This window comes from Triticum aestivum, chromosome 5D (genome assembly GCF_018294505.1).
Source record: "Triticum aestivum cultivar Chinese Spring chromosome 5D, IWGSC CS RefSeq v2.1, whole genome shotgun sequence".
NCBI lineage: Eukaryota > Viridiplantae > Streptophyta > Magnoliopsida > Poales > Poaceae > Triticum > Triticum aestivum.
In genome coordinates this window covers 99,987,406-99,998,680 of record NC_057808.1, presented here as the reverse complement: position 1 = coordinate 99,998,680, position 11,275 = coordinate 99,987,406, and the positions used below count along the sequence as shown (strand labels likewise).

The window sequence follows — 11,275 nt, the reverse complement described above, 5'->3', positions numbered from 1 at the left end:
CTGCCGCGGAGTCGTCGGGCCCGAGGACTACGTCGCGGACGTCGACGCCGTTGCGGCCGCCATCGCCGAGCGGAGCGTGCGCGAGGAGGCGGAGCGCCAGTGCCACGCCGAGGAGCTCGAAGACCTCGAGTGGCGGCAGGCGGTCGCCGCCAACGTCGCCGCCAACGAGAAGGCCGAGGAGTGGCGCCGCATCCGCGCGGAGCAGGCGACGAAGTACGTCGACCTGTGCAGCTCCGGTGAGGAGGATTGAGCGTCCCGGCCTCCACGGCGTCGTCCATTTTGCCGCGACCTCGCCGCCGTCAGATCCGACACCTCTAGTACTAGTTTAACATAGTATGTAGTATAACTATGCTTGTAGTTTGTTGATCATGTGATGAACTATGTTTGTGCAATTTCTCCCGTGAAAGTGTTTTTTCAAATTATGCAGGTTTAGATACGGGTTCTGTTCGGCCGCGCTAGTTTTCGACCTGTAAACGCGATCTTTGTGAAACCACAAACGCATTTTGCGGGTCGAATTTTTATGGGGTCTGCTAGAGATGCTCTTAGGAATTAGACACAAAGACACCCATTTGGTCATTGTAGTCTGAGCCACCCATCAGAAGTCAATTTGTGCATCTCATTTTCTTTTCTTTCTCCATTTGTTGTTTAGATCTAGTACTATCAGTTACTCCCTCCGTCCAAAAATACTTGTCATTAAAATGGATAAAAGGTGATGTATCTAAAACTAAAATACGTCTAAATACATCTCCTTTATCTATTTTGATGACAAATATTTTCGGACGGAGGGAGTACATTTGCCTCTTCTTGCTGAGGTGGAACGAACGTGACTATCGCTAGTTGTAACAAAATCAATAAGGTTTCGTTCTTGGATCTGATACCTGCACTACAGCTGCTCCCTCCGAGATTTTTTCTGCTTCGGTCCGATTCCGAGTGGTGGTGCAGGACAGAAGGTGATGGATCCTTCCCGGATTTAGGTGCGGCTGTGCGTGTGATTAATTAATATCGGTAGAATTACTGTACTGTCTGCTGATCCTGCGTGTATTAGTATTTGTGGGCTCACGTGTTGTAAATTACAGGGTATGGCATTAAGCTGGGATGGTTAGGAGGATTAAGCTGGGATGGTTAGGAGGATAGTTTTATGGACATGGCTAGCGGGCGCCCGAGCGTCCATTGGTAGGAACTAGCGCTCATCCAAATATGGAAAAGAGCAGCTGACGTGGAGGACCGTAGTTCACTAATTAAAGAAGAAACCATGTCCTCGCGTGCATTTATTTGGGGATCGAAAAAGTTTAAAAAACTATAACTTCTGATTTAAGTGTCGAAATTCAATTTCGTTTTCATAGTTGGCTTTCTCGCGGCGAGTTCTTCGAAACTAGATCTCATATAGATAGGTTTCGTTGAACTTTTTTTTGAAGCAACTTTGAATACGATGGAGGCAACTTTAGTGCTATGAAAAAGCAACTTCATTTTTTTCCCAGTAGGACGGCCTATTAGGTTGGTTTGTGTAAAAAAAAAGAGAAAACCACACACACAACATGATGCACCTTTAGTGCTACATATGAAAAAGTCTAAGTTCACCATTGATGGGGCTATTGGAGGCAAAACAAGGGCAATAACTTTCGGATCATTATGCACTTGAGTATCACATAAAAAATTAACAACTTTTGGGGTGTTTTCGTGCAATTCCAGTGCATTCAACAAGCAACTCATGTGTGTTTCCCATTGGTTGGTTTGTGTAAAATGAAAAAAATCAAGAAAATGTGTGCAAGTCCAACTCATCTTGTGTGTGTATGTAACTATATACATCTGCATATAGCAATTGTTCTAGCAAACTCTAAGCAACTGCCCACTAGCAGAAATCCACACAACTGTTCTAGCAAGATCCAAAGCCACTATTCCTAGCAAAAAATCCAAGCAATTGTAATACCAAAACACAATGCAAAATTGTTTATAGCAAAACCAAGCAAATGTATTACCAACAAGAAAGGCTAATTTCGTTTGATCCGATCCGCCTACTTTTTTTAACCATTCGTCATTTCTAGTAGAAATTCTGAATTGGTATAATGGCTCTTTCTGTAGTAGGATTGGTTCTCATAATTATCACATAATTAAAAAAAGGAATTTGTCGAAATTTATGCCAGCAATGCAAAACTATTCTAGCATAACCGAGCAACTGTCCTACAAAACCAAGCAACTGTACTATTCAATTCAAGCAACTGCATTATTAAATAACAACTATGAAAAAATTGTCCTAGCAAAACCAAGCAACTGTCCCTAGCATTCCTACTTAGATTGTCTACTTTAGACAGAAAAAACGTATGACCAACTTGAATAGCCTTTGTGGACAGCTATCTTACCCCCTCCCCCCTTCCCCTCCCCATGCAACTTATCTATTCTAAAAAATCCAAAACAAGTCACTTACAAAAAAAACACAAAATGAAAATTATTCTAGCAAAATAATCCAAGCAACTGTCTACCAAAACAAAGCAACTATATTACAAAAAACACAAATGCAAAAACCTATTCAAAATGAATCCAAGCAACTGTCCCAACAAATCACGAGACTTGACAATGATAATTACTTGCCTAACAATGATGCCTGGTTTGCATGTCATCGCTAATTAGTTGGCTACAATACTAGGACAAGTTGTCTGTCGGTGTAGCTCATGCTGCATGTACTCTGAAACATAGTGTTGGCATACTCGATTGTGTGGTAGACAACTTATATGTGAATTTACCGAACACATAGTCATGGGAGGCAACTTATTAAAGACTTCTTCTTGATAGGCAATTATAGTAGGCAAACTAAGAAGAGTTGCTTTCCTATAAGACTAAAGTTGCCTCTACAGCACTCAGAATTGCTCAGAAAAAAAAGTTTGTCAAAATATACCCATATGGGATCTAGTTTTGAAGAACTCGCCGTGAAAAACCCAATGGTGAAAACGAATCTAAATTCCGATACTCGAATAAAAAATTATGGCTTTTTAAATTTTGTAAAACCAAATAAATGCACGTATTTTTTTCTTTTTTGACTTGTGTTCGGATGGGACGTGGACCAGATAGTTTTCTTTTTGGTACTGTAATGATGACACACACCCTTTATGACAGGTCTGCTCAGATGCAATGTGAGTTTTTTTGTCGCATAGTGTGTGCGCTTGGAAAGCCCAATTAGCGCAGCTGCACTGATAAGTATTTTTATTGATGTAAAAAAGGAAAAGGAAAAAAAAGACAATGGTATCCCCAACCCCCTCTCTCGAAACTATCTCCTACAACAAGACTATAATAGCATCAATTTTAGTACCTAGTCCCAATACTCATATCTATGAAAAGGGTCGACATTTTCAACAACAAAATTGAAACAATTTTTCTTCTCAAACACGCATCCAAATGAGCGTCATCTTGTATTAGAGAGAAAAGGTCAAGATGACACCAGATACAAACAAAGGCCGAAGGGCCATAAACAGACAACGGAAGCCTAGAGCCTACCTTAACAAAGGAAACTCGAGAGAAAGGAAATAAAAACAGCCTACAGTAGATTCCTGATGGTGATGCATCAAAATCACTTCTCTCAGCTAGCCATTATCAACATTATGGCTTAAGAGAAAACGGCGTGGTGCCATTAAATGTGACATTAGAAGTCAAGACATGCATCACTCATCAGTTCCAACTTCCAAAGACAAATACCATAAAGCCCTTCTTTCGAGTTAAGAACACACAGAACAATTTATACCATCTCTGAAGAATTTATCTGTATTCAATGTCAGAGTGACCAAGCCAAACAGCATCAAAATGGTGGCAATGAAACAAAAAAAACTGGGTCCAGAGTTGGCTCTGATCGTCAGACAGAGGTTTGCATTCTGCAAAGCTATACAACAGTCTACTTGATGACCTCGAAAAATAGAACTTCAGGCTGGAGCTTGCAGTCCTTGAAACGTTCTAGCAAATGCTCCCAACTATCTTCTCTCTGCATGCAGGAAGTTCACACCAACAAATCAGCAAGTTAAGAACAAAATGGCTACAAGAACGAATACAGGGCCTTGATCAACACCCAGGAGTCACGAGTAACTTACCTCGACAGTCTCGAAGCCATATATGACCCACTTGTCCTCGTCGCGAGCAAAGCAGACGTAGAGGTCATCAGCATAGCAGATCTGCAAGAGGAGTTTGGATTGCAAGCTAGCATAAGATGGATGCTAAATTGCACTGCATTTGCAAGGAGTGACTTGCTTGCATATGTAAAAGCAGGCAAATTAAGTAACCAGAGCATTAAACCAACCTTGCAATAGGCCTGTACTAATACTCAAAGCAACAGAAGAGTAAACACACACACACACACACAGAGAGAGAGAGAGAGAGAGAGAGAGAGAGAGAGAGAGAGAGAGAGAGAAGTGTGCAGATAAAAGGTTACTCCAGCAGATGTTCTGCAACCACTCCATGTGATTTGATGAGGCCATTTCCTATTCGCTATAAAAGGAAGGAAAATAATGCAAAATATACTTGTGAGAGCAGCAGACTTTAAAAGGTCTAACCAGTTTACCTACATATGATACTTCTTCAACCGTTCAATCAATGGACCGTTTATAAAAAGAACTCAGCGACATAAGGATCACACAAGCTATTGATTCTTGCTGAAATTCTTCTGTCGAGTCTTCTAAATATCTTGATATAAGTGAAGTAGGCAGGAAAAAATATGCCACAGATAGGACCATTCAAAAACTTGCAAATATCTCTCCAACTCCAAGTACGAACCAACTCAGATATGATGTATCATAGTTTAAACCTTCTATCCACTTCTTTAGAAATAGAAGCAAAATGCCTTGTCAAGATAACCTAGGCAATTTGAACCAGGTGACAACGCCATTTAACCATGATCCGTTTTGTTCCACAAAACTAAGAACCTTGCTTCAGTCTTAGAACAATACCAACTTGGCCTCCAGTAACAGTCAAGGAACAGTAAATAATTAGCAACACAACTTATAAAAAGGTCATGAACGTCAACCAATACAAATAGCTCATTGCTTTTCTCATTTCAGGATTACCTTAACATGAGAATTAAATGATAAAAGTATTTGTTCAGCTCCATTAACAATTCAATTTAGGAAAATAGAATAGTTTGCTGTGCACGTACCATGGAGGTGACAGCATACATAGCTGCAGAATGAGCACTTCTGCAGAAGAACTCAGTGTCAAGGGGAGACGTGATGCCAGCCAGAACTTCAGATAGTGCGTCCTGGCTTTCACTGCCACCCAGCCAGTTCAAAACTGCCGACATGATGAATATTTGTTGGTGTAAACTACTGCAAGCTATGATGTATGAATAAAATAAAAGCCAACTTATAATTTGAGACAAGTAGCGTTACCTATTGTAAAGAAGTGTGGTGTGTTTGAAAGAAAGAGATCAATATTCTGCAGACTTCCACAATGGTCACATTTGTTGTCCTCGCGAAACTGTTCATCCAATAGAACCAGAAGCTCTGCAAAGGACTTGATCTGTACAAGGACAATTAAAACCTCTAGTCAATATTTCCTACTTTCTAGAATACTCTTGCGTCAATATCCACCTATACAATGTTGGCTAGGCAGAAAACTATTGCATACAGCATACCTTTGCTGTTTGAGGTGAACCGACATCAAGTTTATGGAAAAGTGTGGTATACAGGTATTCACCGGAAGACTTCCCACACCTACAGCTGATTTGAGCATCGAATTTGATCCCAAAAAGATAATGTGTTGGGCATATGCAATCTCCGCACGTGACTGAGTTCACTACATGTCTCTTGGTCTCCTTGTTTTCTCTAAAACGCGAACAAGTTTCTGACATATGCAGTTCAATGAGAATTGTGGACACAATCTCAGAAGCAAAAGTTTTCCCAACCTGTGGAATTGATTCACCAGGAATTCAGGATTACTAATTGCGTGCATGATCATATAGGACAGACGCAGAATGCAGCTGTTTTTAGGTCAATACTTTACACACAACGTAAAAGAAACACAACAGCGATGCAAAACACAACAGAGCTTATAATAACAACATACTCCCTCCGTAAAGAAATATAAGAGCGTTATCTAAATGCTCTTATATTTCTTTACGAAACGCTCTTATATTTCTTTAGGGAGTACCTAAATTCGCCCATTCTAGTGCATATACTTGGTATCAATATTCAGCATGCATAAATTACAGTAAATAACAAGAAAAAAGAAGTTAATTCTGGTATGAACTAGGACTGTTTCCCTCTGTGAAGTGTAAGATACCACATCTATGTTTTGTTCAAAACAGTTGCAGACCTCCAAAATGACCACAAAGTAAGAAATGGACACATGCAAATAAAATAAATTGAAGGTAGCATCAGCACCGAACTGGTTTACATACTCTGCTTTCACGTTTGTAATCTAACTTCAATTAATTTTTGTTTAAAAGGTCTTGCAAATATAAGCAATGGTGATTAAGGTCTAACCTTTTCATAAAAAGTGCTGTAATCAACAACTCTGCAGAGAAGAGTCTTCATGCAAGTCAGTACAACATCGGTTAAGTGGTGGTCGTTTTTCTCCCAAGAAGAGAAGATTTCATAAAATTGCTGTGCAATGCAGGGATTTTCAACTGACGGGATCCATACAAGTGGCCCCATCAGAAGTTTATCTCTGAAATGCCTCAGATTGCACAATGACTGCACACATACAAAGGAAATTATAGGTTGGTTTTTCAGATTGCCCAATGACAGGAAGACATACATAGGAAATTATAGGCTGGTTGTTAAAAGATCACATGACCAGATGCGAGTGTCTCTTACCTGTATGATTACACTCAAGATAGACAATTCTTTATCAGCATTGTTCTTGTTGGAAACAGTAAGGCTTTGTTGAGAACTGGAGGTGCTTGCCATTTCCTTGACAGATTGGCCAGAAGTTCCTGTATTATGAAATTGTAAGAAGTATTAGTGACATAACAGAGCATATTTTATATTGTAAAACTGAGAGCATGCAACAACATATTTGCTAATTTAAAAAAGTATTTTCCAAGAGGTTAGACTGAATGGAAATTTTCCTTTGGAACTGAGCGCAAAGTGGCCTATAGGAAAAGAGCACATCCTAAGGATTCAAATCCTACATACCAGATAACTTCTAATAGAATATTACACTGTAAAAAACCCTCTAATATAGTGCTCCATCCGTCCCAAAATAAGTGTCTCAACCTTAGTACAAGTTTGTATTAAAGTTAGTACAAAGTTAAGACACTTATTTTGGAACGGAGGGAGCAGTACTCAAAATTCCTAAGGATGGAAATACTAATAAACTACATGGAAATTCCTCTGAATCAAGGAGGCATAGAACAAGCAGACTAGGGCAATGCCAGGTTTAGATCGCTGAGATATAACTTAATTATTTGCTATGACAGCAGAAGAACAAAAAGCTCCTGGAAAAGTCAATGTGACATGAGTTAACACAAATTCATTGGGCAGCAGGAATTTTACCGCATATAATATCAATATTGGCATCAGCAAATTCAATACGCCTGGTACCAGGATGATTTAGATAAAAAGGAATCCGTTTCTTCAATTCTATCTGCAAAGATGGTTATCAGTTAGCACACAATATGGGCAGTTGAGCCAACAAATGGGCATATATAACTATAAAAACTAATCACTGCAGATGTTAACAGACCCATTGGTATGATCTCGCAAGGGGAAGAATGATTTCACGATAGTCCACAACAGTAACTTCAAGAAACTTTAGCCACAATTTCTCTATTCCAGAACAGCACTCCTGAAACTGCAATCAACAAGCAAGCCAATCATTAGTCTGATAAACCTCACTATCAGCAGAACAGTGAACTAAGGAAGAATGCTAAATTGAAACCATGCCATATGTAGAAGTGCTAGACCTCAGTGCTAAGTGTATCTTTAGGCAACAACCTCAGCTTCTCCCTGATGCTCCCAAGGATCTCAGATCCTTCTCTGCATTTCCTTTGTCGCATTTCAGCGAAGGGCTCTGCCTGTATTCCAACAGATGGTGAAAGCAGCAAGGATTCAAACATATCCTGCACCCTTGGTAAAAGAAAGGTGTCAGACTGGCGGCTGAGAGTTATCCCAACCAACGAGTGATCATCCTGTGATGTATTTTCCCAATACTCTGGATCTATAAGTGACTGCAGCTTCCCCCAGAGCTCATCTCGGTGCTTGCTGCACGTGTGTTGCCAGAGCGAACTAGTGTCCGAAAACTTCTTGCCATCACAACGGGAATTGAGGCAAATCCAGAAACTCCATGACTCCTGATTCTTGAGAAAGCGCGTTGCATCAGATATGGTCTTTGCTGCCGACTTGTCGATTCCATCATAGTGCGCATGCAGCGTGTCAACCGTCACTGATACGACGCGTTGGCCCTGCAGTGCATTCTTCATAGAGGACCAGTATAGTGCAGCCACAACTATGATCTGCTTGAGCAAGACACGGAGCTGCTTCTTGACATAAGATACTCTGGCATCAGAATCTGCCCCAAGAGCAGCCATGGGAGGTATGTCATCCCAATTGGGGTCATTCGGCGTCTCCATGCGAAGTGCCCGGCGGCACTCTCGCTCCGCAGCATCAAAGTTATCCAGGACGAACAAGAGCTTGGCGTGGAACAAGGCAACCATGAGCGAGAGGTCGAAGTTTACTGCCGCTTGAGACACGGTGGTGAGCGCGCGGCGCAGAAGCTGCTTCTTGTCCATTGCCGGATCGAGGGCACGGACTGGTGCCAAGTCGATGTACGCGCGGAGTAGCTGGGCGCGCGGCGAGTAGGGGTAGGTCTCGGCGAGAAGCTTTGCACGCTCTCGCGCTTCATCGGCGGCAGGCCCGCCGAGATTGCTGGCGTCCAGCAACTTGGCGGCCTCCAATGGCAGAATCCTGTGGTTGATTTTTTCCGCGAAGCGCTCCATGGCGATGCTGGCGCTCTTCACGGCGTCGCGCTTTCTCCCCTTCATGCTCGAGTCCCCGCTCATGTCGTACACCACGCTGTACAGCGCCGGGTCGGCTTGGTCGTTGTTCGCGACCGTGTCGAGCATGCGGAGAAACTCCTTCTGCGCGTCCTCGAAGCGACGGCAGTGGACGAGCGCCACGGCGTGGTCGGCGTTGGTGACGACGCAGTTGGGGGCGAGACGCGCAGCGGCGGAGAAGGCGTCGAGGGCGGCGTGGCGGTGGTACTTCTCCAGCGCGGACGCGTTCTCGTCGCCGTCTTCGTCGTCGCCGTGGGCGCCCCTGTCGTTCCGCGCCACGAGGGCGGCGTGGCGGTGGATCAATCCGGCGAGGTTGAGAGCGACCGCGGAGCCCGGGTGCACGGCGGCGAGCACTACGGCGCGGGCCAGCGCAGCCTCGTGCTCGCCGTCGGAGTAGAGGCTTAGAACCTCCCGGGCCTCGTTGCGAATGGAGGCGGCCTCCGCGGCCCCGTGGTTCGCCATCGCCAGGGCGCTCGGAGAAGTTGCCCGGCTGGCCGTGGAAACGCGGGGAGATGCGCGCGAGGTGTTCGCGGGATTGCCGCAGAGCGGGAGCGGGAGGGGGGGCGTGGCGGTGGGCTTGAGGCCTAGGGTTTGGGTGGAGGAGGCAATTTGCGGGCGGAAACGGGAGGGAAGGTGGAATGTGGGATCGACGAGGCGGTCGTTTTGGGTTTGGTGAGGCGTAGAGGGGAGGACCGGAGGAGGCGGAGGTATTTATATTCAGCGTGGGGAGGAAGACGGTGGTGGAAAGGGTGGTGAACTTGACTTGGAAGACCAGACCACGAAGATTGCGCTACTCGTGGCTCGTGGGGGAACGAAGCCGTAGTACTATGGCCAGTTCGGTACTCCGGGGGAACCTCCGCCTCGATTTACCCATGGATCTCATCCTGCCCATTCCCCCTGTGACAGTGATTTGGAAACGGTAGCATGTTTTGGGTCAAGTTCAAAGTTCATACTCATTGGGATTTGCTTTGTTTGCTTTCATTCCTAAGCGAGATAGTAGTTATTAATCGACATGTGCGGTACTGTCACATCCTTGCCGCCGCATCGATGGATTTGGGACAAATTTTCGGTGAAAAATTCAAATTAGGGTTGGGGAGGTTGAAAGCTAGAAGGTAAAGGGCGACACGAGCAAGAAAGAGGCTTAGACTAATTTCATTTCATTGATGATTCTCACTTACACGATATCTGGCTTATAACGGTGTGTGCCTCGACTCACATCAACATAACCCACTTTCTAGCTCATGGCCTAACACACTGCAAAACCACTTGAAGCCCACACCTCTATTTGATTTTCCCGCCTTCCTCAATTGGCGCCTTGTCTTTTAGTTTACGCCTTCCGGGTTATTTAACCTAGTCACAGTATCGTCAATACTAACATCGCCCTCTCATTGAGAACCAGCTGGTCCCCAGGCTTGTGCTTCTAGATAGCGAGACTTGAGCACCTGATAATCCACCCAGGTGCCTGCAAATGCTGGAACAGTAGACCACTTGATCAACACTTGAAGATAGGCATCATTTCCTTTATTAACCAAACCTTCAGGTATCACTCCTCGCAAGGAAAGATCTATGATCTAGCCGATAAGCCTTGAGTTCTGACACATGAAAAACCAAATGCACCATACTTACTCGGAGTAACTCCAACTTGTAGGCTACATTGCCAATCTTGGCAAAGATTTTAAAGATACCAAAGAATTTCAAGGCAAGCTTAGGGCATGTACGGTTAACCACTGAAGACCAAGCATGCGTCTGCAACCACAAGTACACCATTTCCCCTTCAGCAAATTCCCTTGGAGATCTCTTCTTATCTGCATATTACTTGTATTTGAACTGGGCTTTGGCCAAATGCTCTTTCAGGTTAGTAGTGTGTTGAGTTTGGATAGATAGCTAGGTCTGCACATCAGGATTCAAAGAGGGACCTATTACAGGGGGATGTCCTATGTTTGACTCATGTCCATACAAGGCTTTATAAGGTGTGCAACCCAGAGAAGTGTGGAAGTGAAGTTATACCAAAACTTAGCTTGAGGTAGCCAAGAGGCCCACTTGGCAGGAGCATCATGAACACCACAACACAAATACATCTCCAAACACGGATTTACCCTTTTAGAGTCTAACCAGTTGTCTAAGGTTGGTAAGCAGTGCTCATCTGCAATTATGTGTCCCAAACTATGGAAAGCTCCTTCCAAAATGAACTAGTAAAGATGTTATCTCTGTCACACACATGGAGAGTGGTAGCGCCATGTAGTATGACAATGTTGCTCAGAAATGCTTTAGCCACTAATGCTGCAGAGAAAGGAACTTTGAGTGGAA

General features: G+C 43.7%; 1 protein-coding gene across 1 annotated transcript; it reads right to left on the bottom strand.

Annotated features, from left to right (window-relative positions):
- Nucleotides 1–3,697: 3,697 nt before the first annotated feature.
- Nucleotides 3,698–9,792, bottom strand: LOC123119682 (uncharacterized). The gene is made up of 10 exons (XM_044539569.1): nucleotides 7,880–9,792; nucleotides 7,660–7,767; nucleotides 7,470–7,560; nucleotides 6,789–6,907; nucleotides 6,456–6,665; nucleotides 5,606–5,875; nucleotides 5,361–5,490; nucleotides 5,129–5,262; nucleotides 4,071–4,151; nucleotides 3,698–3,964 (listed from the first exon to the last, which is right to left on the bottom strand). The coding sequence occupies exons 1-10, from the start codon at nucleotides 9,428–9,430 to the stop codon at nucleotides 3,878–3,880; spliced, it is 2,781 nt and encodes a 926-aa protein (XP_044395504.1). The 5' UTR covers nucleotides 9,431–9,792; the 3' UTR covers nucleotides 3,698–3,877.
- Between the last annotated feature and the right edge of the window lie 1,483 nt (nucleotides 9,793–11,275).

Coding starts and splice junctions, on each gene's coding strand:
- LOC123119682 (XM_044539569.1), bottom strand. CDS start 9,430: ATGGCGAACCACGGGGCCGCGGAGGCCGCCTCCATTCGCAACGAGGCC. Junction 7,768..7,879: donor AAGATACACTTAGCACTGAG/GTCTAGCACTTC, acceptor TGTTGATTGCAG/TTTCAGGAGTGCTGTTCTGG. Junction 6,908..7,469: donor CAATATTGATATTATATGCG/GTAAAATTCCTG, acceptor TTCATAATACAG/GAACTTCTGGCCAATCTGTC.